This window comes from Corvus brachyrhynchos, unplaced genomic scaffold (genome assembly GCF_000691975.1).
Source record: "Corvus brachyrhynchos isolate BGI_N302 unplaced genomic scaffold, ASM69197v1 scaffold221, whole genome shotgun sequence".
Lineage (NCBI taxonomy): Eukaryota > Metazoa > Chordata > Aves > Passeriformes > Corvidae > Corvus > Corvus brachyrhynchos.
Genome location: NW_008236622.1, coordinates 729,161 through 754,335, shown reverse-complemented (window position 1 = coordinate 754,335; position 25,175 = coordinate 729,161). Strand labels below are relative to the sequence as shown.

Below are 25,175 nucleotides of genomic sequence, written 5' to 3'. Positions count from 1 at the left end.
AAGTGCAGGCTGCATGTTGGCTGGATATTTTTAGTTTGCTCTTAAAGTGAACAGCATCCCTGCTCTGCAGCTCAACGGGCAAAATCCAGCCCGAGAGTATTTCATTCCACGGCTTTCTTCCCAAGTTCATTGTTTAAATATGAGTATATCTTATAGATAAGGAGTGTGCGGTTCCTTAGAAAAAGAAACAAAAAAGAAGGAAAGAAATCTTAGTGTTATATCAAGTAGTTTCCAAATTGCATCAATAAATAGATACATATTTCCAAGCGAAAAATGCTCTGGACACAGGAAGGATAAGCAGACTCAAAACAAGGCAAAGTCTTCCTCCTGGAAATAGAGCATTCAACTTCAAGTTTTATAATATTTACACTATCAAAGGAACCATAAAAATTCAGACTCCTCCCTCCCAACCTTGGTGACATTTATTCACCATCAAGATTTTGTGATACATCTATGTGTGTATATATGTATATATAAATGCATCACACATGCATATATGCGAGTATAAATGCACACACACAACTGATCCGCCTTTATAAAATCTAGCTGAAATATTAAAAAAAAACAAAACCAAACACTGACTTGGAAACCCTGAATATATAAAGAAAGTTTTAGAAGGGAAGATTTCCCAATTTCTGCCTGAAAAGTGACTTCATACACATATCCCTTTAATTTTAAAGGCGCTTTCCAGTACTTAACATTCTCCTCATATCCTTGACATTGCCTGTTAATTTTACTGAAAAAAATTTTAAAAAAACATTTTTGACACAACACTGAATATATTGTTTACCATTCTGATGATTACCAAATTATATATGTTTTATTCCTCTGAAACCTAAACAGCTGATACAGTCCTAAAATGACTTAATGCCCGAGGGCACTGTTAAACCCAAACCTGCCACTAACAATTGCTTCCATCAAAATGATGTCAGGAGGCATTTCCAGCCCTGTATCTCAGTGCAAGTCTCCTGTGTATTTAATTCTCTACAGCTGAAGAAAATGAAAGCCAAGTGCAATAAACTGATTACATGATGATTAATGCTGATTAATGAAGAATGACGACATTTTACATGCGGCATTCAGTAATTCAAAATGTTGTTCAAAGGGATCTTTAAACAGCAGGCATGACAATTCATTACTTCTGTCACCATCACTAAGAGCTCAGATAATTGAGTAAGGCATGGAACAAAATACACACTTATTTAACCAGAAATTTAAGGTACAGTTACATTATACACAAAGGCAATCATTCATTAAATGCAGCTTACATTTCCAGGAAAGTCCTTTTATAGACCCACCTTACATCCAAACATTAAAGATATTGTGTTGTTGGTACATGCTACTTTACAGTGGCATAGCATCGGAGAAAAACAATCCAAGTTTTTTATGCTAGGAGACATTTTTTCAGACCCTGTGCACTTCAATCGATCCGTGACTGAGATTCCAGAAAAATGCCTCTGTAAGCGCTGCTTGCTGCCTGTCTTTGACATTTAATCTAGGTCCATAGTGTTCAAAAATAAGCCTTTATATAAATAGGTTGAATCCTTCAGGAAAAATGTTGCTTCACGTTAGAAGCCAGATCTTATTAAAAAAGCAAAGAAAAAATCCCGTGTCCATTTTTAAAATTTTTGAGTCAGCTCTGTATTTAATTACGTTAGCGCCAGCTTGAAGTGACAACTGTCTCACAGCCCAAAGTAATACTCGGATCCTCTCAGCCAGAAGCCCGGGTTAGATCCAAGGCAGCTCCACCTGCTGCAGTGCAAGGACTGCTATCTCCTCCATGAAAACAGAAGCAACTCCAGCAGAGCCACTGCTCAGTGTGTGCTGCTTGCTTAGGGGAGGGGCGAGATGTTGCAGCAAGGGACTCGTTACACGGCCCGATAGAGATAAACCCAACGCTTCCTGCAAGGTGCTTTCGCACTGCACCAATGAGCATGTGAAAACCCATTTTAAAATCAGCTGTGTGTAATTATGAAACCAGGGACGTTGTAAGCTTAACAGCAGGGAATTTGCTGATCTGCAATTTACACTGGCTTTTTCAAGGAAGTGTCAGCAGACCACAAAATGAATGGCTCTGGGATATTTAATCCTCATTTTCGAACATTAAAAATTCAAGGTTATTTGACACGCCAAAAAAATGGTCTTTAATTGCTGAGTAAAATTCCTAATGGTCTACCAAAAGTAATAAAGGAACATCTATAGAAATACATGAATACTCTCCAACTTCAATACAATGAAATCAGAAACTGCCATTTTTCCCCGTTATCACTTATGAACTCATGAACAATCTGGACTATGCATCTATTTGATTAAGAAGAGCTCTTGGTAAAGCATTTCAAACAACCGTACACTTAAAAGAACACTTAAAAGAGTTGAAGAAAAAAAGGCTTTTTTCCTTGGAACTGAGGTAAATACTGTCATAGACTCCTTAGAATTTATTGTTCTTTGTTGTGTGCTAACAAATCTAAGATGCAAAATTTTTAAATGGTTTGTTTGGGGTTTGTTTTTTAATCAAATGCTATAGGATTCAAACTTTATTTCATTTTTTACAAGTCCAGGGGTCTCTGCAGGATTTCAATCTATTTATGTATTTTAATAAATTGCATTACAGAAATTGATCCAAAACATGCCCTCTGCAATTACACTGCTCTTGTACCATAAGCTAACTTGCCTTTGCAAAAAACTTCAATAAAATAACATTAGCCATCATTCCTATTTTTTACTGCATCAAGAGGTATTGTAAAGAACTCTCTTTAGGACATGACTGTTCACTTAAGTTTACACCTGTAGCAGCCTTTTGTCATCTCCCTTTTACTTCATTTGGTTTACCTGATAAGCACCCCCTGAGGTTGCAAGTTTAGTGTAGTGTAAAATTGCATCCACACTTCCAGATCAGAAACTAGTAACTTCATGAATTATACTGAGACAGTCATCTCTACATAAATGTGCAGATTGATGAAACCAAAACTAAGGCAAGATGTCTGGAGAAAAATGTGTAACTCAGCCCACAGTAAACCTCAAAATAAACTTCATTTGCATGAGGACCTCGTTCTTGGTAGACTCTCCAAGGATTACCGATGACAGTATTTCCATATTAATAAGCATGGTTTTCTTTCCGCCATGTGCCGTGACCTTAGACAGGATTTCCCACAGTAGATCACTTCCACATGCAAGTACAGCAATATGGGCAGGACCAAAGAAAAAAAGTCTAACACTCAACTTAATTGTCACAGAAAAAGAAACAAAGAGTGTAAAAAAAACCAAAAATGCACCTTCTTTGTCTAGCTAAGTTAGTCTATGTTTTGCTTGCAAGAATATCCAAGGGTAACCCTAAGTAGAACACGCTGATGGAAGAACCTAAAACCCATTTATGCTCCTTCTGCTGGCTGGGGGGGTCACAGTAAACGGACACCTGACTGAAGAAGCAGGGCAGAGCACATACTCAAACACCACACATGGCACATTGCACAAGGGGAAGGAACACAGGCACAGAGCGCTCTCTCTTGCCAAACACAGCAATATTCCTAGCCCACAAAACAACCTTTTCTATGCACCATGGATTGACAATCCATCTTACTTCCATACTTCTAATCACACTGTAATAACATAATTTCTTACTGAAATAACACAGTCAAATGTGTGGCAATTTCATGACAACAAAGTCAAAGAGCCAAAAGCAGTTCTTGAATGTTGCAGAAATAGCTTTTTGTGATGCAGAAAATATAAGCTCTAATGTGCCACAGGCATAGAAGAATCAATAAGAGGAAGATACAGTCTACACATCCACAAAGCATTCCATCAGTGAGATACAATAAAGAAGAGAAAGCTTAAGTAACTTCAGGCAATTACATCTACATTGTTGATGAAGACCACATAAAACATCTGAATCTTTCAGCCATATATTTGCAGCTGTAGATAAATAAATTGGTTACACTATAAAATCGTCTTGACCTTTATACAAAGGTGAAACTTTACACATTTGCCTGCCCACAAGCTTAAAAATACAATGTTTAAGCTTATAAAATTAAAATATATTCTTACATATTTTGCTGACTAAATCCTGAGATTTAACTGTAATGAAGGTTTCACTTGTTCAAAACAATTATTTGTGCTCAAAAGGTTTTTTAAAAAAAACAGTTAACATAAATCTTGCTGAAATATGAACATATAGTATGTTCTCATATAGAGAAACATTTGAAACAATTATTTCCATGTCTACTTTTAAGCTCTAAAGAAACATTTCCACACTTAATTATTGCTCTGATTCAAATTGAAGGTTGAATTAGCATTTCAAAACACAAAAAATAATGTATTAACACAATGACTAAGCCGTTAATTAGAAGAATATGGCTTTAACTACCTATCACTACTCATTCTCAATTTCTTACTCTGTATTTTGTATTATCACATAAAAGCCTGAGCTCCTGGAGTCAGAGCTCACCATTTCCATATTTCCTCAAAAGTGTTCTGAGTGAAAATAACTGGTTTCATCCTTACAAAAACACTACATAAAATGAAATGTCTTTATTTCAGCTTTTGTTTGAATGTTTACTTGGCAATAACCCATCTTTATGTATGGCTCCCACATGCGCAATAAAAATACCCACATCATTATGATCTTCAATTAGTGAGCAAGACTAATTTTGTTATCATAAAATTGGAAAGCTCCTACTTCCAAAACTCCCTGAGCACTAAGAATATTGGATAGAGAGAAACAGGAGCCATGCAGCATTAAAAAAAAAAAAAACATACTGTAAGACTTTCATAGAAACTTAATGCTTCAGTTCAGCACTTGCCAACTATTCTTGATTGAACACAAGTAGTACCAATTTCATCGATTCATATATTCCACCTGTATCCTCAATACAACACAGTTTAAGAAACAGCAATCTCATAAGCTGCAAAACCTGGAGCTTTTAATGAAATGAGTGGTGAAGGTGTAACTTGACAAATGTACCAACTGTTCAGACTGCCAAACCAAAGGGAAAAAGGCTTCATAATTCTTCAGACAGAGTATAGAGTATGTCCCTTGAGTACCACTGCAGGCACCTGTCAAGCTGGTGGGACTCAAGCTTAGGTGTCCCTTCCCCAGAAGCCTGACCTGGTACACTTCTGGGATACGTAATACAATCCAATTAAAAAGAAAAATACACTTTTCAGCATCAGAATTACTTACATCGAATAAACTTTTTTTATCCTCTCTTCTGCATAATCGTAGTCTGCAAGGTCTTCAAAGAGTACACAGAATTTCAAAATGATAAAGAGCTCTGCAAAAAAAACTTGGATGCTGGTTTAAGATTACCCCATACTAGCACAGAGCTCTAATGTAATGTCTGTAATGATTTCTTACTCAAGGAGTAGTAATTTTCTAAGCATTTTCTATAAGGCAAATGAAATATGAACACTAGTTTGAGAACAACTGATGTCTGGTGCAAACTGCATCCATCAGCACCCAGGAAGCTCTTTGGCTCTGCAGTTCTTGCTCCCTGAAGTATCAGATGACCATCCAAGCCAATTTTGAGAGAGTACCCAAAAAATGCACTGCTTGTTTCTGCATTCTCCTAAATAGCCGAAAAAATCATTTGCACCGTTCTTTTGGGCAAAGAGGTGTTTATGCTCAAAACAATGTGAGCTGAAATTCCCCTTCTAAAGGGCATCTTTTACAGATCTCCATAGTTTAGAAACATCTTTTTGTGAGCTTGGCAGGTAAATCCTTTTGCAAGAGTTAGACCAGCAGCCACTGCTGCACATCCAGTTCAGAATGCTGATGTGCATCTCTCCTTTTTAGGAAACTTAATACTCTCATATACAAAATTTGCAAAATACAGCTGTCTGTGTCTTAAGTTTCCAAAACCCTGAAGAATACCACAGCCTCATTAACTTAAGAAGGAACATAAAATGTTACTTTGGAAAGAGGAAGCTGATTAATAGTTGCCTTTTTTGTTTTTGTAAACTTGCCCTGCAACAGCATTTAAGCCCAGAACAGGTCCTATGAATAGAAACTTTTCAGTGGGTGTTTGTGATTTTTCTCCCAGTTTATTCCAAGTCTTAAATTGTTACATCTAAGACAGATCTGGGACATCACTCCGATGAGGTCCTTCATAAGCCTTGATAAGTCAAGACAAAAAAAAGACAAGATTGTTTCCCTTCCCAACTGAGTGACCATCACTATGGGCATTTGTATAAGCTTGCTTTTGGAGTTCTTTCAGTCCAAAACAGAGGAGGAAAATATAATGCCATATTGGAGAAAAACCCAGAGGTGTCTGCATTGTCATGTCCTCTAAATGCAAAAATAATCAGACTTCAAAATATGTGGTGACAGACTGAAGAGTGTTCAGAAGCAAAACTTCATGAAAAACAGACTTTCCTGACAATTACCACTGCATAGAGGTCCTACATATTCCAAGTGTCATTTCAAAGATATTTTGCCTCTTAGTAATTCTAACACTACAGCTTAACTTCAGCCAAACTGACTGGAGGGATAGAGGTCTCTGAGGATATCAATCATGTGCAAGTTTCTCACTAGGTAGCAAGCATAGGAATAAACACCAAAAAAACCCCACCAAAGGAAGGGGAAACAAGTGAGAGGGTAAGGCTGCCTAAGCAACAACAAGCAGAATTTATACAAGACAGATTAAGAATATCAAAGGGGGGAAAGTCTAGCAAAATGCTGTGTAGGAGCTTATATTAAAACAGTCGCACACCTTGACAAAAAGTTATAGGTAGTCATGTTTTCTAAGACAAGCATGAGGACATTGTATGTTTTGGAATTAAAAATGCCCTGAGTGAAACATCTTCCTTTTCTTAGATGTTTTGAAAGTATTTTAGCACAACTGGAGCATGATTTACATCTTTAGTTTTCACACAAGGAGTTCCCTAGAATGAGAGAGGTCACAGAATTGGCTAGTATGACTACTATGAAAGCCAAAACTCAACATTATTTTTCCCTAGCTGGAAACCACCAGTCAGGAGAACATCCTCAATACAGACTAGGAAATGACTGAAAATAAATGGTTCCCTTTTGCAATATTTGAAGTTTGATCCAATAAAGGCATCGTATTTGCAGCAGATATGTGTCTATCTGACCTTCTGCTAAATTCACTGTGGAAAATTATATTAGCAACATCTAAGTGAGGGAAAAAAAGAATGTTACTGTATTTTGAATAGACTATACTGTGATTAGAATACAACTCAACCAGAAAATTCCTAAAATCAAAATGTAATACATTGCTTCAAACATATTTAGCATGTCCAGAGACAGTCCATGGTAGGTTGAACCTGGATGACAGGTAAGCGTCTAACCAGCCACTCACTCACTCCCTCCCAGAGGGATGAGGGAGAGAATCAGAAAGGCAAAATCAAGAGGAGAAACCTCATAGGACAAGATAAATAAGTGAAAGGGGAAATTAAAAAAATAAATAAAAAACGCCAAAGCCCAACCAACCACACATACAAATGAGGCAAGCCAAATCACTAACCACCAGCAGGTCAATGGCCAACCTCAGCAACACCCACTTCCTCCTAAATTATTGCTGAGCAAGATATTAAAATATGTGGAGTATCTTTTCAGTCAGTTTGGGTCAGAGGCTCCAGCTGTATCCCCTCACAACCTCTTGCCCACCCCCAGCCTACTTGCCAGGGCAGTAGAGTGAGAAAATAAGAGGCCCTGACACGGTGTGAGTGCTATTCAGCAACAGCTAAAACACTGGTGTGTTCATCAACAGTTTGTCACAATCTCAAACATAGCACCATATGGGCTGCTGAGAGGAAAATTAACTCCATCCCAGCCAAACCTGGTACCAGTCTGACCTGAAAAGTCCTTTAGTATTAAAAACTATGAGATATTTGCATTCAAAAAACATTCCTGAAATCATTCAGAGTAAAAGTATGTGATTAATCTAAAGTTGCCTTTGATGTGTTGCCTCCATCTGTCCACACAGGAGAAAAAAAGTATTCATATTTAGCCCTAAATGGTTCCACGGAACTCTCAAAAAGATTTCTAGTGAAAAACAGACACCGAATCACAAAGATAAAACTGATAAACTATAAAAAGCCCTCCTGAAAGACCCAAAAGCTTTACAGCCTTGTCTCGTCCCTTCCCCACACCTTCAGTGAAGCTTTCACCCAATCTGTATTTGATGGATGGACTCTAATCTCAAGTGGTAATTACCAGCCAAACAAGGTTATACTCTCAAGGCTATACTCAGTGGGAAAAATTAATTCCAGCAGAGTGTGATTAGCTGGAACTGCTCTCCACAGTGACAAGACCAGGCTGGAGCAAGGATGTCATTTCACTCTGGATTGTTCTCTGTAGGACCCAGGCTGACTAGGCTAAGCACATCCTCCAAAACATAGTTTTCCTTATGCACGTATTGGGCTTAAACGGAAGGCTAGTTTGATTAAGACTTTAATGCAGGAACTTGTAGGGGGAGTGTGATGGGAGGAAAGAGGGACAACACCTTTGAGGTTTGTTCCAGATGGATAACATATGAAGATCCTTCAAATATCATAGAATTGCTCAGAATCCAAGTCATCCTATCCTATCTTTTTGAAAGAGCACCTTTAGGAGAAGCAGTTTTCAGTAGTGGAAAACCTTCTAAATGGTCCGTGCAAAGTAGCCACAAAAAGTAGACCTGCTGCTGAATAATTCACAAATAATTAATAAAGCATCTGTGCCTCCCTTGAAAAAATAAGGACAGACTGGTAAAAAAACAAGTGAAAATGAGTAAGAGAAAATATATTAATAATACATGTCTTTTATCTGGTAAAGCCTCAAACTACTCCAGATTCATCTCAATAGCTGTTCATGCTTGTTTAACACCACGTCAAGAAGAGACTGCAATTTGACATATTTGGTGCTACATCAAAGCAGCAGAGCAGAAAAGAGTTGAGGCTAACAACCTCTCATAGCCAGGAGATGAGGTGCTTGCACAATACTAATAACAGTGGGGGTTTTTCCCTCGCCTGCAGACAGTGAGGTTGTTCCCAGAGATAAACGCAACTCAGTCCTCCAGTCCTGCTGTTTTAAAAACAGTGAAAACCGATCACATCTCAATTATAAAAGAGTCTGCTGAGATCAGGACAGAATCTAGATGACAGTGCTGTTCTGTGGATGCTCAAATACTTTCTAATTACACACAGGACTGTCACTCTCTAGCTTCTATAACAATTGTTTTCAAAAAGACAACTGTCCAAAATAGAATATTTCTTCTTAGTATGTTTTAGCAAGATGCTACAGAAAATAGCACCCTACTTCAGCTTTGAAATTACTTCAGTTAGGACCCAAATACCTGAGTGAATGTGACGGTATGTTATAGCTAATATAGGTCATTCTCCACTTCTTCCTCCCCTCTGTTGCCTTTAAAACACCTGGAAAATAGTGCCTCAACTAAAATTATAGAGGGGTTTTAAACCACCAAGTGGAGCAAAACTATTAGCTCCAGAAAAAAAAGAAACTCAGAGAAAACCAGAAAGTATTTCTTTTCTGTATAACTTTGAGAGAATCATAAATCTTGCCTATTGGAAACTTTTTCTGATCATCTCATCTGATAAAAGCCAGAAAAATAAAAAAAATTACAGGGAATAACATCAAGGATAAAGATACTCAGTGGCTTCTATTGAGAAGCTTAACTGACAAAGCTCTTCATCTTATAAAAAGCAAGCAGCTGAGTTGGAAATATGACACTCAATCTTTGAAGAGATGAATGGCATAGAAAAGACATAAAAAGCAGCTAACTATTTAGGACAACACAGGCATTAGCAGACAATTAAATTGCCCAGCAGATGTTTGAAAGCAAACAAAAGAAAGTACCACAGAGCTCATTGCCCAGGATATCAAATTAAAAAGGAAAAGAGCAAATCAACAAACCAGGGTCTAATAAAAATGTGTAATCACTATCTCAGGAAACCTTTCACATGCTGTGTGATGGACTGGGACAGCAACTGAAGTGGGAACTTGTCCTTCATTTACAATCATCAAATAGAATCACTAGGGCTGCAAAAGACCTCAAGAGATCATCAGGTAGAACCATTAGCCAGGCCCTACCATGTTCACTACTAAACAATATCCCCAAATGAAATGTGACTTTTGAACACTTCTGGGGACGGTGATTACACCACTTCCCTGGGCACTATATTCCAATGCCCAACCATCCTTTCAGTGAAGAAGTTTTTCCTAATATCTAACCTAAGCCTCATCTTAAGATGAATTACCAGTCATAGTTGGAAGAGATCCACAAAGCTTACCCACAAGTCCTACTCCATTTTTAAGGAGTACCTGTACACTGAAGAATTCCATTTGCATCACCAGAGCATCAGAGACTGATCAACTCAAGGCTTCCCCTGGGCATCTTAACTATTGGTTAAAGAAATGCTGATGTAACAACAAACAGGAACAACAGAAAGGGGACAAGCAAAGGGAATGAAAATTACAAAAAGCTTAATGCACTTGTGAACTGCAGTGCTATGCAGTGTCTAACAAAGCCAACAACACAGAATGCAAGCAGGAAAGTTTTCACATTCCTTGTATGTTTATTTGATGCTGTAAGAGAAGTCATCACACAGAGCTGAAGTCACTTTCATAGCACTTGGATTGCTGATGACACACAAGCTTAAGTTAAGAAAGGAAGAGATAAAAGCAATACTTGCCAGAGTCTTCAAAAGTCCTTTGAGACATTCCAGTAAAAAAAGCAGAGATGACCAAAATAAAAATGGTTTAGTGTTGCCCATTCTCATATTATAGAAAATCATTACCTAGGCTAATAAGGGCTGGGATAATCCAATTTTAATGAAAATTACCACATGCATATATTTATATGAGGGTGGTGGATGAATATTAACTGTATATAGGAATTTCCAAAATAATACAGGGATATAAAAAAATATGTAGTATCAACAAGATTTTACAGCTTCATGATTAGCAAGTCAACAAATTAATATCAGTTCTCTAATATGTAAGTTAACACTTCATTTCTTTCTACCGTTCAAAAGAACTTCCTCACATACTTCACATGTCGGAGGGATAAGGAAGCTTTGCAAATTCTGGGAAGCAGATCCCGCATTGTCCCGGTTTCTTAACTTGAACAAAGCACATTGAACACAGCAGAGGGCAGCAGTTCTCCACTGCCACTCGACAGCATTTCCCTGATTGCAACAGCAGCCTTTAAAGGGAAGGATGCAAACCGCTAAAGACGAGAGTATATTCCTGCTTCCAAAGTCTTCGTTTAACAGAAGTACACTTCACTCTCTACAAAGACAAAAAAAAAATTCACTATGATCCAAGCATCAGATCTGAATTCAAAACAAAACCAGAGAAGAAACAAGTTGATTCTATCAGAAGGGTTTTAATTTCCTTTGTTACAGTCACAATCTGGTGCCCAAATTGTTTCAACATGCTGTTTATAAATTGCAGTACAATGGTGAGCCGATGCACAGAACCTAAATTTTATTTGAGCACCTGAATGAACAAATGAAGAAATATTTTCATTAGTGGTAGAAAAAGTAAAGGTTTTCAAATTGCCAGTTAGCAGTCACAGAGTTGAAACAATCCTATTTTGAAATTAACTTCCCTGTTTAGAGTTATCAGACATGTACTTTTACAATCCCTGTGACAGTAGAGATACATTAGAACATGCTACAAATGGTGCTTAAAGAATTTGAGATGACTAAAAATTCTCATTTTTGGATCCAACCCAATCTGATGCTTTTCATTCAAAACGCAAAGTGAGACAGATTTTTCTGCTAGGTCACTCACACAACCTAAACACATAATAAACAACTTAATATGATCTTTAAAATCATCTAGCTACATTATAATGAGCTTGTGTTATCTACATTATTGTTATAAAAGTCTTTTATTAAGTAATTACTTTAGCAGCGAGGATCATTTTGATTTCCAGCTTTAATTTATTTTGTCTTAATTCTTATTGCTCCCATTCCAGCATCATCTCATTTGAAAAATCACTACCATCTTTTGAGTTTGGAAACATGTTCCCTAACACGTTCCCATCAAGGCAAACTATTTCAACTTTTTTTTTCTTGCCCCTCCTTCCCAGACAGCACTTCCCTCACCACTCTAATAGTACTTTCAGCTGTCTATGTGCAATTTGCAGTGTCCCTTATATAACACACTGTAAAACAGAATTTTTCTATCTCCTCATAATAACCTGATGGCCTCCAAAGAGTTTCAATCAATCAAAATAAGATCAGGAACAGAGCTATAAAGACCATGCGTCTTCTAGCCCAACTACAGACTTCTTTCCAGTCACCTGAACTATAGTTCCTGGCCTAAAACCAGCTGTGTACATGAGATCCAGTAAACAACCTATTAGGAAGTTAGTAAATAAAGAAATGGATCCATTTCTCACCATACAAGTGACATTTATTTCCACAAAATTCTCTGCAAACAGCTTTTAAAATGCATTTATTAATAACAGATCACTAAGTTAACTAAGTATTCATTATCCATTTCCTTAGCCTGAAGAAAGGTGAAACCCAGCAGGTAAGAAGGATTTCATGTAATAAAATAGTGCTCCTTTTGCCTTCTTGAGTAACTATCAAATTATTATGGAATTTAATTACAAATAGCAGCAGAAAGGTGGTTTGGTTGGGAGTTCTTTTTAAAATGAACTGCAACAGCATCAGCATTTCAGACTGCAGAATTATGACAGAAATTTCTTCTTCATTTTGAGTCCCGAGTTTTTTTGAGGAGAACTGTACCTGAACTAACTAAACTAAAGCTAAAGCAACCAAAGTAGATTTTTCAGACGCAGACAGTCATGTGATAAATAGTTGCATTTTACCACATATGAATGGCTTGGGTTTGGGGTTTTTTTCCAAATAGAAAAATAGCAGAATGAAGAGTAAGAAAGAAGTCTCCTTCTGGACAAAACATTTACAAAAACATACAGGAATATACTACAAGTCAAATGTACACAGTTTTGAATTACTACATATTTTCAAAGGAATAATGGGCATACCAGTGAAAGGCCATCTTTTAATTACAGCAGAAAAATGGACTGAGTTCATCACTGTAACACTCTAAGGACTTCAGAGCTATTCTACAGATAAATAAAGTCCAAGAATCTTGCAAGAATGCAAGAAGTGACTGTTTCGTTCCAGATTCAGTGCTACTACATTTGGCCAACCCACCACCACAGCAGCTGGAAAGCCCAAGTCAGAAGAGCCTTTGGAGTCTGCTTAAGAGAAAAGCTCTGGAGCTTGGGGTACAAGATGTGCAACTGGTGTGTCACCTGCACAACATGCAAACAAAGCCCTCCTCAGCAATGGTGCCTTCACCAGGTAATAAAGGCCCCCCAAACACAGGTGCCTAAATGCAACTATAGCACACTTTTTCCAGCAGGCAAGAAAGAACAGTCGCAGAGGAGTGAGAATTTCCTGCATCAGTGCTCCATCTCAATGGCACATTTGAGAGAACTGTGAATGATGGCTGGCACACACAGCCCCACCAAGACAAGGAAAGAGCAAAAATGTCCTCAACCAATGTTATTTGTGGCAGAAGTAAACTCACTGTTGGAGCACAAAGATTGAAAGAAGGAATTAATTATTGTTCTAATGTTTTCACAGCGTGGAGGGTAGGGAATCATTCCTCCAGGCAATATGGGTTTGTCTCTAAAACCCCCTAAGGCCTGTTCATTCTTTGTTGGGCATTTAGATGAATTCAGAAAATGCTGATGATTCCTGCCCACACTGACCTTTAAGACAGCAGCTCTCAGTTATACTTTAAGCATGCATTAGAATTTCATTAAACAATGTCCTTCCCTCCTCCAAACCAAGACATGCCAGTGTATGGTCTTCAAAGAAACGTATCTTAAAAACACACAAGCATAACTAGGCTGAATATCCCTTAGATAATGATGGTCTCCACTTGAATATGTTTTCAATGTTTTACTTTTTTTGGTCTGGTAAATACCAGTCCTAGGAATGAGATTCAAGTAATGATATTCCCACTTATGAAAGTATGAGTAATACCCCCTGACAAAACATCAGACTATGATTAAGCCTCAAAGAAAGTGTAAAAACACCCCTCATGTTAACAAAGCCCTGGTGCAATGCACTGCATTGACAAAAGAAATGATCAAGCACAGTGCTGGCTAGTAAAACAAATCTGACTAGCAGCATACCAGATAATCAGCCAGTGAGCTCAGACGTCCTGAAATCTCACTTCAAATAACAGAGGAAGTTTTTTGGGGTTTTCGCCATCAAGAAATCTAAATAGCTCTGTCTACACTGAAGGAATCGTGTTGGAGACCATATGCCCAACTATGAACAACCCTACATTTATTCACCCACTGTTTTCTCCCACTGTTTTCATTACAACAGGAAACTATGCCAAAGTTGTTCACGCAAAGGGTCCAGTTCCAAACTGAGCAGTTTGATTCTGCTGCAGAGAGAATCACTGCTCTTCTCACCTTCTCCTTCCAAAAATGTTGAGCTGTTAAGTCTTATGATTTTACCTGCCTTTTCCAGGCATCTGAGTGACTTTAGCTACTCAACAGTTAACAACTCTCCATCCCAGCAGCTATCTTTCAAAAGGTCTAGTGCTTGTTTGACTTTTCCGTGAGCTGTTTTAACTCAGTAGCCAGCAGAAAAGCATACAGAGTTCTACCAGGTTCCTAGCAGGTGAGCAGTGAACAAAAAGGGGCAGAAGCATTCTCAGTAGCACCAACTGGGTTTCATTGTCACTCATGAAGCAATAGATTGAATTCTTCTCCTGTAGTAAACAAGGACAGCAAAGCAAAAGGGATCAGGAATGAACGCTTCAACTCTCTGCTGCCATTAATACCTGGAAAATTACTCAGGTTATGATCATCAGCTCCTTTGAAACCCACACAGTTCCACATAGGCAATGGAGTTGAGAAAATTCTTTGAAGGGGTTTTATTTGTAGGATTGATTTTTTGCCACTGTATCCAGCATCTCCAGTCTAAACATATTCCACACCATGTTCTCAGAGTCAGTCCAACTCCCAGAACTAGTGCAATAGCCAAATATAACTAATTTATCACTTATTTCTAGTATTAATTAGCAGCTTTTACATTTAAAACAGAGGGAGAAATAAGTACAAACACACACAATGACACAAGATCTTCATGTAAGATTCATCAGCTTCATATAAACATCTCGGGTGCATGGCATCCAGTTTCTTGGAGAACACAAATATAAACATCACTGCTGCCTGCCTGAATAACTACACAGTCCTAATAACTGCCAGGTTATCAATTACACAACCCTGTATACCTGCAGCCATTTAGAAAGAGCAAGCAAGCACAAGTAAACAAAGATTATCTTAGAAGATGCTTTGTATAAGAAGAAAACACCACAGATTTATACCTTCGTTTTATATTCTATGTGCATTTTGATGAGACTAGAAAATCCACGTAAGGGAAAGCCAAAGAATACTACAGAACAGGTGCTTCTGGCTCAGGAAGTTCTTGAGTCTTAAACTGCTGTTGGTTGGGAGAATACCAAAAACCATGTTAACAGAAAGAGAACTCTGAAATCCAGAGAACTCCCTTAGAAAGAAGTTAAATGCAGAAAGCTTATTATGTCCTTGTAATCAACACACAGTAAAAATGTAAATTTCTACTAATGATTTGCCTTAAGTAAGTCTATTTTCTCATATTTCTTCATACAGCTTTTCAGATTTTGCATATCAGGTCCCTTCATCATTTCCTCCATCATCACTCTGCCACCTGCATCGCTCTTGGTGCCATCAGTTATCACCTTCAAACATATTCATCTTCAAAACTCAGAGAAGCCACTTTCAGTTCCATCCACAGAATCCAAAATATAGTATTTGTTAATTTCTTTAGCTACAACCTCTAGAATTACCCAGCAGCTATCTGATGTTGCACTGGGCTTCTTTATTTGCCATGTAGAGATTAGAAGCATGACCCTCTGCAAAAGTTCATTCTGTATATTAAATCTTCAAACTTTTTAAAGGGCTGTTCACAACCACAAATACAGGCAGTTGGGACATTGTTTCTCCTGGCATGACCACAAGGTCAGTATTCTTGGCTTGTATTCCTCATTGCTTTTGTCAAATACCCTTTAAACCCAATACAGCAAACATACTTCACACGCTTGGTCTCCTATTCCACATGAAAGCTGGCCAATCCTTTAGAATATAGGCAACCATTCTTGATTTTGACACTTCTCAACTATCTAGTAGGCAGCTGTTTCTTTGGCATTGCATTATACATCAAGCTCACATGCAAGAGCAATATCATACCATCTGCTGATGCTGCCAACATTAGAGTTGCACCATTTTTTTCACTTCCCAAAGCTTTTGTGACTGATTCTGCATCCTTTTCTTCAACACTGTAACCAGATAACATAGCAAAGTCAGGTGATTTACTAATAGCACTACTCAACTGGCTCACCAGATATCTGTGATTTATCCACAGCAACTAGCTTTTTAGTGAGGACATGGAATGTTGGCAAAATGAAGTCCTTGGCCAAACCCCATTACGACACACCATTCACATGTGCCAACTTGGAAGAGCTGTTGTGTACTATTAAGTACTGAAAGTATTTCTTAAGCTTTCAGTGTAATAATTTCCCATATAACTCATTTACATCTCATCTACAATATTAAATTCAAAATTCTGTATTTTGTTCCTTCACTTAAGAAAGCAAATTCCTTTGGCCCCACCAAATAATTTTTCCATCAAGTTTATACATAAAAGCTTCGCTTTTAATTGTTTCAGTTTTCACACAAGTGTCTCTCACATTTTACTTCCTACCAACATCGAAGCTTTCAGGTTTTATGCACACAGTACATAACACAGAAGGTTAAAACTTGCATTGCAACCTCTCTTTATGTTTCTTGAAACACTTGTTGGACCTGGAATATAGGATCAAGTACGGTGGAAAAGCACCGAGATGGTCACTTGGCTGAAGCACAATGAAGAAAGGTTCAGGGGACTGGGCTTGTTCAACCCAGAGAAAGGCACTGGGCAGGAGCTGATAACAGCCTTCTAATGTCTAAGAGGAGACACCAAGAAAACAAAACTGGGCCCTTGTTGTGCACAGCATGAGGAGAGAACTTTAAACTGAGTGGCTTACAAAAAGGCTGAGGGGGCTTACAAGACCTAATCAAAGCCCTAAGTGACCTGGTCTGAGTTGATGCTGCCCCTTCTTTAAGCAGATGGTTGGAAAAGATCACTTTCAGCACAAAAAAATTCAATTATGCACAATTCATTTAAGCTGAGGCAAATTCCAAAAACTTTCTATAACAATGGGACTCTGAATTACAGTGAAATGCACAACCAAGTGAGGAAAGCTGCAGGAATCACATAAACTCACTGTCACCTTTCCCACTTCATCCACGCCAGCTGTAGCTGTGCTCCTGTGGTCAGGTACCTTGCAGCCACACCACTGAGCTCACTTAGAATTTATGAGGTCTCACGGCTTAAGTTTTACAACTTAGGAAAAAAACCCTTCATCTTTCTCCCTTAGTAACAGGTTGATGTATTATACATTTCCCCTCTCCCGAAATACTGGAGTTTGGCTTCTGTCAGAAACAAGGACTGGACCACACTGATACTGCTCTGATGCAGTCCAGGCAGGATGCTTCTTAGTATTTTGAAATAAAAATGGTACAAAAGCATTGTTTTTTCACACTTGTCAGGCTAGACATATTACTTAAAGCTATTTTAGATCACTGTCATTTTAAATTCTACTGCTTTACTGAAAGTATACTATGGAACAAAGTTAAGAATGACTGCTAAAAATGGCTTTTTCTGGAAAAATCAAAGACTTTTCATATTCTGTATTTTTAAGTGCCATGAACTCATTTAAAACTGTGACTTAAATAAAAATCATTACTGTAAGCTCAGCCCACGTGCCTGCTCTTAATAGTATCCATGGTTGCAGTGATGCAAATTTGCCTACCTACATCAAACCAATGTGCCCACATAAGGAGGAAAAAATACTGTATTAATCAGTATTCTTTGCACTAGATTTGGGCGAAGTAAAACAGTTAGACCTTTAAAGACAGGACAGGAATGAGTTTAAGGACCTGTTCACCTATTGTAATTAGATCTGAATTCTGAATTAAGCAGAATAATAAAACAGAAATATCAAAGATCAGATTACAAAAGATTTCTCAAATTCATGAGAAAATTCATCTCACTGGCCAAATTCTTCTTTTCCCTAGTCAGAAATAAAGAGTAACAATGAATTGTTTCAAATACTCCTCTGCTCAAGGTAGAAAAAGGGGAAGCATTTAACATTTTTACTAATCCTATCATACATTACATTAACGTTGATTGCAAAATTGCCTTACTTACATGCATTGATTTTCCTTGAGATTTGAAATACAGGTTTATGCACAAAACCAAGGAATGTTCTTCTCATTAGACTACAACTTCTGAGTAATCAGATATACATGGGTACACAGGGAAGCAAACAGTTCTTTCCTAAGCCCCACTTTAAATAAACACCTTTAGCTGAAGCTGCAAGGTACTACAGCATTTCATTAAATGAGGCCAAAACTTCACAAGAAGCAGGCAGGAAGGATTAAGTTCTGATAACTCCAGGTGGAAATGCACCATCAGTCTTAGCCCATGTAAGTCTGTGCTGTGCAGAGATGATCTCTCCCTCTCCCAAGCAACATTTCTGTGAGCAGTCTTACTTTCTTAGCACCCACAGCGCCAGGCCAATCATACTAAAAAACAACTTTTTTTTCACAGAATATGTTTTCTGTTGGCTTAACTTTCCATGTAAATTGTCTTTCTGCTCTTAGTCAAGTAGATATGTGAAGGTGAACAAATGCACAAAATAAAACTGAAGTCGAGCATTTTAGTTATAAAAATGACAGCTCTACCTCTCCCCTTCTTTTTTTAAACTAGCACAATAAAATTAAGGTACATATCAATATAACTGAAGCGAAGCAATTGACACCCAATCCCAATCTCACCGTAATAAAAGAGAATATTCTAAAATAAATAAAGCCAAAATGCCACAAATTAATATCAGTCAGACGTGACTTAAAGGGGTTTGTTTCACTTCTAAAAAAACTGTGACAGTTCAGACACCAGAAATACTCCTTTGCTGGTGAGAGACAAAGTAATTCACTCATTCCAGTCAGCCTTTGCTTCCTTGTGTCAAACAACCTGGTAAGAATCTTGATGTTTTCTTTTATAAAAGCTATCATTAAATCCACCTAACAGTCTCAAAGATGTTCAATTTTATTCTACTTCTTGAGAAGTGTGTTTGTATAAGCAAGTTTTATGGTTTAAAATTATCCAGAAGAATGCTAGAACTTAAATCAGTTTGTCAAAAAAAATTAAACTAGCAATTATTCCAACATCCAGGGAAAGGGGAGCAATACGGAACAATTTTACTACTTGAAGGAAAATAAAGCCTCCAAAAAATCAAACTCACCAAGTCAATATTTCACAAGCACAGTACTAATATATTACGTTTATGCATCAGATTTTATCTTGATGTTTTCTTTTATAAAAGCTATCATTAAATCCACCTAACAGTCTCAAAGATGTTCAATTTTATTCTACTTCTTGAGAAGTGTGTTTGTATAAGCAAGTTTTATGGTTTAAAATTATCCAGAAGAATGCTAGAACTTAAATCAGTTTGTCAAAAAAAATTAAACTAGCAATTATTCCAACATCCAGGGAAAGGGGAGCAATACGGAACAATTTTACTACTTGAAGGAAAATAAAGCCTCCAAAAAATCAAACTCACCAAGTCAATATTTCACAAGCACAGTACTAATATATTACGTTTATGCATCAGATTTTATCTTTAGAAGTTACAGGTGGACTGCATTAAAAAAAAAAAAACTTAAATAAAACTTTATCCTAGCACAGAAGTAATGACACTAAGTTATCTGGGTGTCTTCATCTCAAAGCAGCAAGATGTCAAAATAATAAAGCATTTTGAAATATATCCATCCCTAACACGACTTTCCAGATTCATCTTCTTCTCTTTGACCATTATTTTAAACATGTCCTGATAAAGGTTATGTAAAATATCATTTGGAATTCCTTATTCTGGAATAAAAAGCAAACTACTATTTTAGCACATTTAAAGACAGTGAATTTTTACAAAAGGGTGTCTTACTGCAGAATGAAGGAAAAAAAAATCATTCTACTACACTTTTCAATATGTGCATAATTAGCTCTTCAAAGCATTAACATCTATAATTGTTCTTAGCAACAACTACGGAATTTATTTTGACTATCTGTGCAGTTTAAAGATTTTTAAAAAATCAACACTAGAAAACCATCAAGGCATTTTCATTACAGGTAGTAAAAACTAGAAGAAAGATTCAACAAGAACTTCCAAGATTGTAGGCATTAATCAAAAGCTTTATCGTCTTACCTTTGTTGTTACAATGCATAAGCAATCCATCGTTTCAGCATAGCAGGTATATTTCCAAACATTTAAAAGGTTTATTTTCAGTCACAGCTAAACACCATCTCAACAGAATGAGAAAAAGCACACTTATTTAATAGTCAAAACAGTTGAGTGAGTGCCAGCTTTCCCTTTGGATTCATTCAGAGGTAGAAACACCATGGAGAAAAAGCAGCAGGCTAAAATACAGATGCTTTAAGTTTCATGAAAAATTCTTAACCTATTTTGGTTATCTATGTCTGAAAAACTTAAATGTATCCTTGAAAATATTCTACAAAAGATGTCAAATCCTATTCCATACCAGTTAAGTACCTCCTCGTATTCTATTTCATATACTCCTCTGTCAGGATTACCTAACACATGAGCATCACAGGGAATCATTTGATGAAATGCAATACAAAATTATTTTACAGCAAAAAATCTCAATTCAGCTTTTCTTAGCTGGTTACAATTTCTAAAATGAAGCATTTGTTCAAAAATAGTTTTGGTTGCAAACAAGTATTTCTCCTCTAACGTCATTTCAGCATTTGCAGACTGCAAAATAACTGATTTCCTAAGCAGTAATGAATGGAATATTCCATGTAGATCAGGGAGAGAAGAAAGTGGCAAGGAAAGAGTAATGCATATTGCAGGAGAAATGCTATTTTGAGCCTTGAATTAACCTAGAATTTCATTTCCTTTTCTAAGGCTGTAATGCAGTGACAAGGCAAAGTTTGTATGCGCAGGCATTGTCTTCTTAGCCTAATTAGCACGGCTGGGAAAAGTCTAACACTTGGGCACAAAACAACATCCTGTGTACTCTGAAACACTAACCTGACAGTTCCATACATTGGTAAGAACCTTAGTACATTAGTTTCCCACAAGAAGCATTGAAAGCAGCTCATAAACTCAGTTTTCACTATCTTGTCCTATTAGATGCCCCACTAACACCTTTGCTGCAAACAAAATGAAGTATATTGAAAAAATTCAATGAGTAATTTCAAGCTATTAAATCTTATCTGCATCATTTTGCTTTTAACCCAATATGTACAACTGACTGTATTTTGCATCAAAACAACTCTAGAATACACTGTGTATCTACAACACTCCCTTCAAGCTTTCTGCAACTTTGCTCCACTTGATTCCCCAGCTTTTCCATACATACTGGGAGAAGTGGTCTGGTGTGGGGGGCTGCTAGAGGCAGGGAAGGGGGTGACCTGCTATATAAGGAAACTAATCTTTCCAAAATCACGCATTTTATTTTGTGGGCAGGTGATATCTTTATGGGACAAACTTGAATGGAATTTTAAGATAAATCTTACACCATTCAACCACTAAGACTATGATTTTTACCTTGTATGTCCAAGTCAAGCCAGAGATATTTTTCATTTTTACACTGTGTATAAAACCTGTGAAGAATTTCTGCTGTGAACACCTAGGTGAAGTTCTCACTGCTACAAAGCATCAGTGGGAAAACTATGCATCTTTCAGACTGCTGAAACTGGCTGAACCCAGTCAGAAGGCTAAAAGTTCTAACTCGAAAAAACAAAAAAGCACAAGTTAAGCTGATGAAACATTCCTGTGTCAGAAAAGGGAGGGAGGGATTACTTTCACAGCTGAATGCACACAAGGTACCTCACAAAGAAATTATTCTTGCATTTCCCAAGTCTTCTTTTGGGAAAACTGTACGGTTCCAAGAAATTAACAAAGTGCTAGTATTCAAAAAGGTAAGGAAAACTAAGGAAATGCATTTCTAGGTAACTTGGCACATATCCAGTGTCCAGGCCAGAAACATCTTCAATGACTAATACAAGACATGCAGTCAAGTCCAAATGTACATTTCTTGCACAAACAGCTCTAGGAATCCCAAGAGCACATGGAAACCTGGCATGAAACTTCATGCTCTGTCCATGAAGGGCAAAGATTAACGATCCTGCTCATCACTGAAATTTCTATCAGCCACCTTGGTTCAAGATTAAGCTTCTGCAGACTAATCCTGGCTACAATTAGCTTAGGTTCAGAATCAATCACTTTTATTCTCAGTTTTCCATTCTCTTGCCTTCTTCGGGACGCTTTCAGAACTAAGAATCATTATCATATCATTTCTCTCCTCTTGCACTCACCACCATCCTTCCAACAAGACCCATTACTCCTGTCATAACAAGCATGTAACATCCTTCAAGTTGCCGATGCAGACCATGAGACGTAGAAGAGACCTATCCAGAGAGGTAAGGAAAAAGCATTTCTTTGCTGAGGATTTGTGGATCAGGCTGCTCACCTTGAACAAGGACCCTAAACACTTCAGGGCAGACAGAAAGTCATCTCATAACAAGTGTGCTTGAAAAGTAGTAAAGCATGCACTGCACAAATCGGAGCAGGATGTACAGCCAAGCTACATTAGAGCCCTTTACCAAGCACTGCACCACTACAATGGATTAAAAGTCCTTCTGGTAACTGCACATGGTTCTCCCAAGATCCATCTTCAGCTAACAATGTCCACACACAGGGGAAAAAATTCCATACCAGTACACCAAAAAGTTTTGTGGCAAACACCAATACACATTTTCATAAATATAGTGCACAGAGAGAGAAGGACTCAAAAATAAGAGTACTATGGATAAAATAAGTATTTCCTAGCCCTAAAGCAGTTTCTGCAGACTTTTCACTGGAAATACTGTATGTAGAAGAAATAAACATTCAAAAAATATTGACCAAGGCTCAAATATTCAGGAGGTTTAGCATTCTCGTACAAAAAAATAATACAGCTTTTTGAAAGCAAATTATAAAACTCCTTGAATGGGCAAGCATGTGTTAAATTTTGGAGAGCAGAAGAAAGTTTTTCAAAATGAGAAATAGGTAAAAAATTCAGAAGTAAAACTACTGTAATTAAACAATTTAATAAAATAACTTAGAACCTTCTTTCCTTTGAACCATATTGTGAGAAGGAAAAGAAAGATATTAAAGAACACACCAAAACTTGAATCAAAATAATGAAATGCATGAAAAGTCATCCTTTCATGCACTGAAGAGTAAGACATTTTCACACAGTGCTGTTAGTCATTAAAAAAACTATTATTCTACTGAATTTGTGAGAAACATTGTGATCTCTTCAATGTCATTCAACCTTATTAAAAATAAATCCTTCTGTCCCGTCAGCTCCAAGTGATCTCAGTAACAACCAGTAACAACTATTCTATACAGCTTGGCCAGAAGGAAAAAGTGCATTTCCATTCACCACTATTCATGGCATTAATATTAAAAAAAAAAGGATGATTCTCAAGTGAGAAACACAAAGTAAGAGATTAATTCAAGACAAGAAAAATTACTTATAAATTCTTTTAGGTTATGTTTGGCAGTCACTCTTTGTACCTTCACAGGCTTATTCTTTTTCCAGTGTGGAAGATTCTATCTACAAAGCCACCAGATAACTAAATAAAGGAAAATTCATGCACAGATGAACTACACATAGAAATAAATCATGCAAATTAAAACAATGCTTTGGAAAATACTGATTTTGCAGATAAATAATTTCTTAATCTATTCACAAATTTAAAAGTGCATGTGGTTATTTAAATGCTAATTTGCTCTTGGATTCTATGAGAAAAGCCACATAACACAGAGCTGTCACAGGTGTAACCAGAGAAGCAGGCTCAGCTCAGCTTCGCAAGGGGATGTCAAATGCCCAACCTCAGCATATTTGAGGAGACATATCAAAGACTCAGTAAACATCAAGCACTATCATCACTGCAAGCACTTTCTCAGCTACTTTAGTAAAGAAAGCACTAAAAGTGTAAGATGTCATAAATTAATTTATATAGCTATCTTTGAACCTGGCTGCAAGATGTAATTATTAGATTTTTTTAAAAAGTGAATTTGCAAGTTGTCTATTTACTCCTAAACTGAGAAATTTAGAAATAATAGGGTTTTATTGCTTGTATACACACCCCGAACAGAGCATGGGGATTTTGTTTATTTGCTTTTGCATTCACTTTCACCAGAAGCCTGCCCCTGGAAGACTTTTTCAGCTTTCATTCAAGACTTACATTCTTTTCTTTGTACAAACAGCCTGGATTTCAAGTATTGAAAGCAAAATACATAGCAAACCAAATATCATTTCCTCATTGTAAAGTTAACACAGAGAAAGCAAAGCTTCTGAGTAACCCAGGACTATATTGGTGCTGAAACAAAACAAGCACATCATGTGTGCAGCAAAGGAGATTATATAAATAATGGGCAATACACACATACAGATACAGGCATAAAGGACCAGTACAATAACAAGGAGCACAGCAATCAGATATAGCATATTATCAAGCTAAAAAACTGAATCTTTATAAATATTAAAGCAAAGAAGGTATTTGAACATAGTACAATAGGTTGGGGACTTTCACAGGAACAGCTTGTTAATACAACAGGTAAGAATGACTTTGTAAATCCAGATGAAGATATTGCAGTTAAAATTCAGAAACAGAAAAACAGAACTAGAGCATCCTGCACTTTAATAATGTACTCTACATTTGCAGGTATCTCCTCACAAGGCTTCCTCTGAGATTCTGATTAACTGCTTGATGTACCATTCCATCCTGAATACAAACTGCTACTGATTAAACATAGATTTTTTCATTGCACTAGAAACTAGACATCCCAAATTCCTTCCTCCTGTCTACATTAGCTTATCTTATTAAGAAGTTATACAAAACTGTCACATTTTTAGAGAGGTTAAGAAGACGTTACTGGCTGCTTTGTAAACAAAGCCAATTCCCATATTGGAGGTGAAAATGATGTTAGCTTAACTTTA

The 25,175-nt window shown here is 37.1% G+C and overlaps 1 protein-coding gene across 17 annotated transcripts in view; it reads right to left on the bottom strand.

Moving 5' to 3' along the window:
• The window catches only part of DLG1 (discs large MAGUK scaffold protein 1), a 149,279-nt gene that overhangs the window by 103,377 nt on the left and 20,727 nt on the right, over positions 1-25,175 (bottom strand). For 5 of the 17 annotated variants that reach the window (XM_017726430.1, XM_017726432.1, XM_017726433.1 and 2 more), the window contains exon 1: positions 1,299-1,779. The exons of 1 other annotated variant lie outside the window; for it this stretch is intronic. In XM_017726430.1, the coding sequence (XP_017581919.1) occupies positions 1,299-1,490 (192 nt within the window). In that variant the 5' untranslated portion in view covers positions 1,491-1,779. Of the gene's footprint in view, positions 1-1,298; positions 1,798-20,365; positions 20,924-25,175 lie in introns of those variants that run through there. 11 more of the 17 variants (XM_017726435.1, XM_017726443.1, XM_017726444.1 and 8 more) reach the window with 6 other exon arrangements.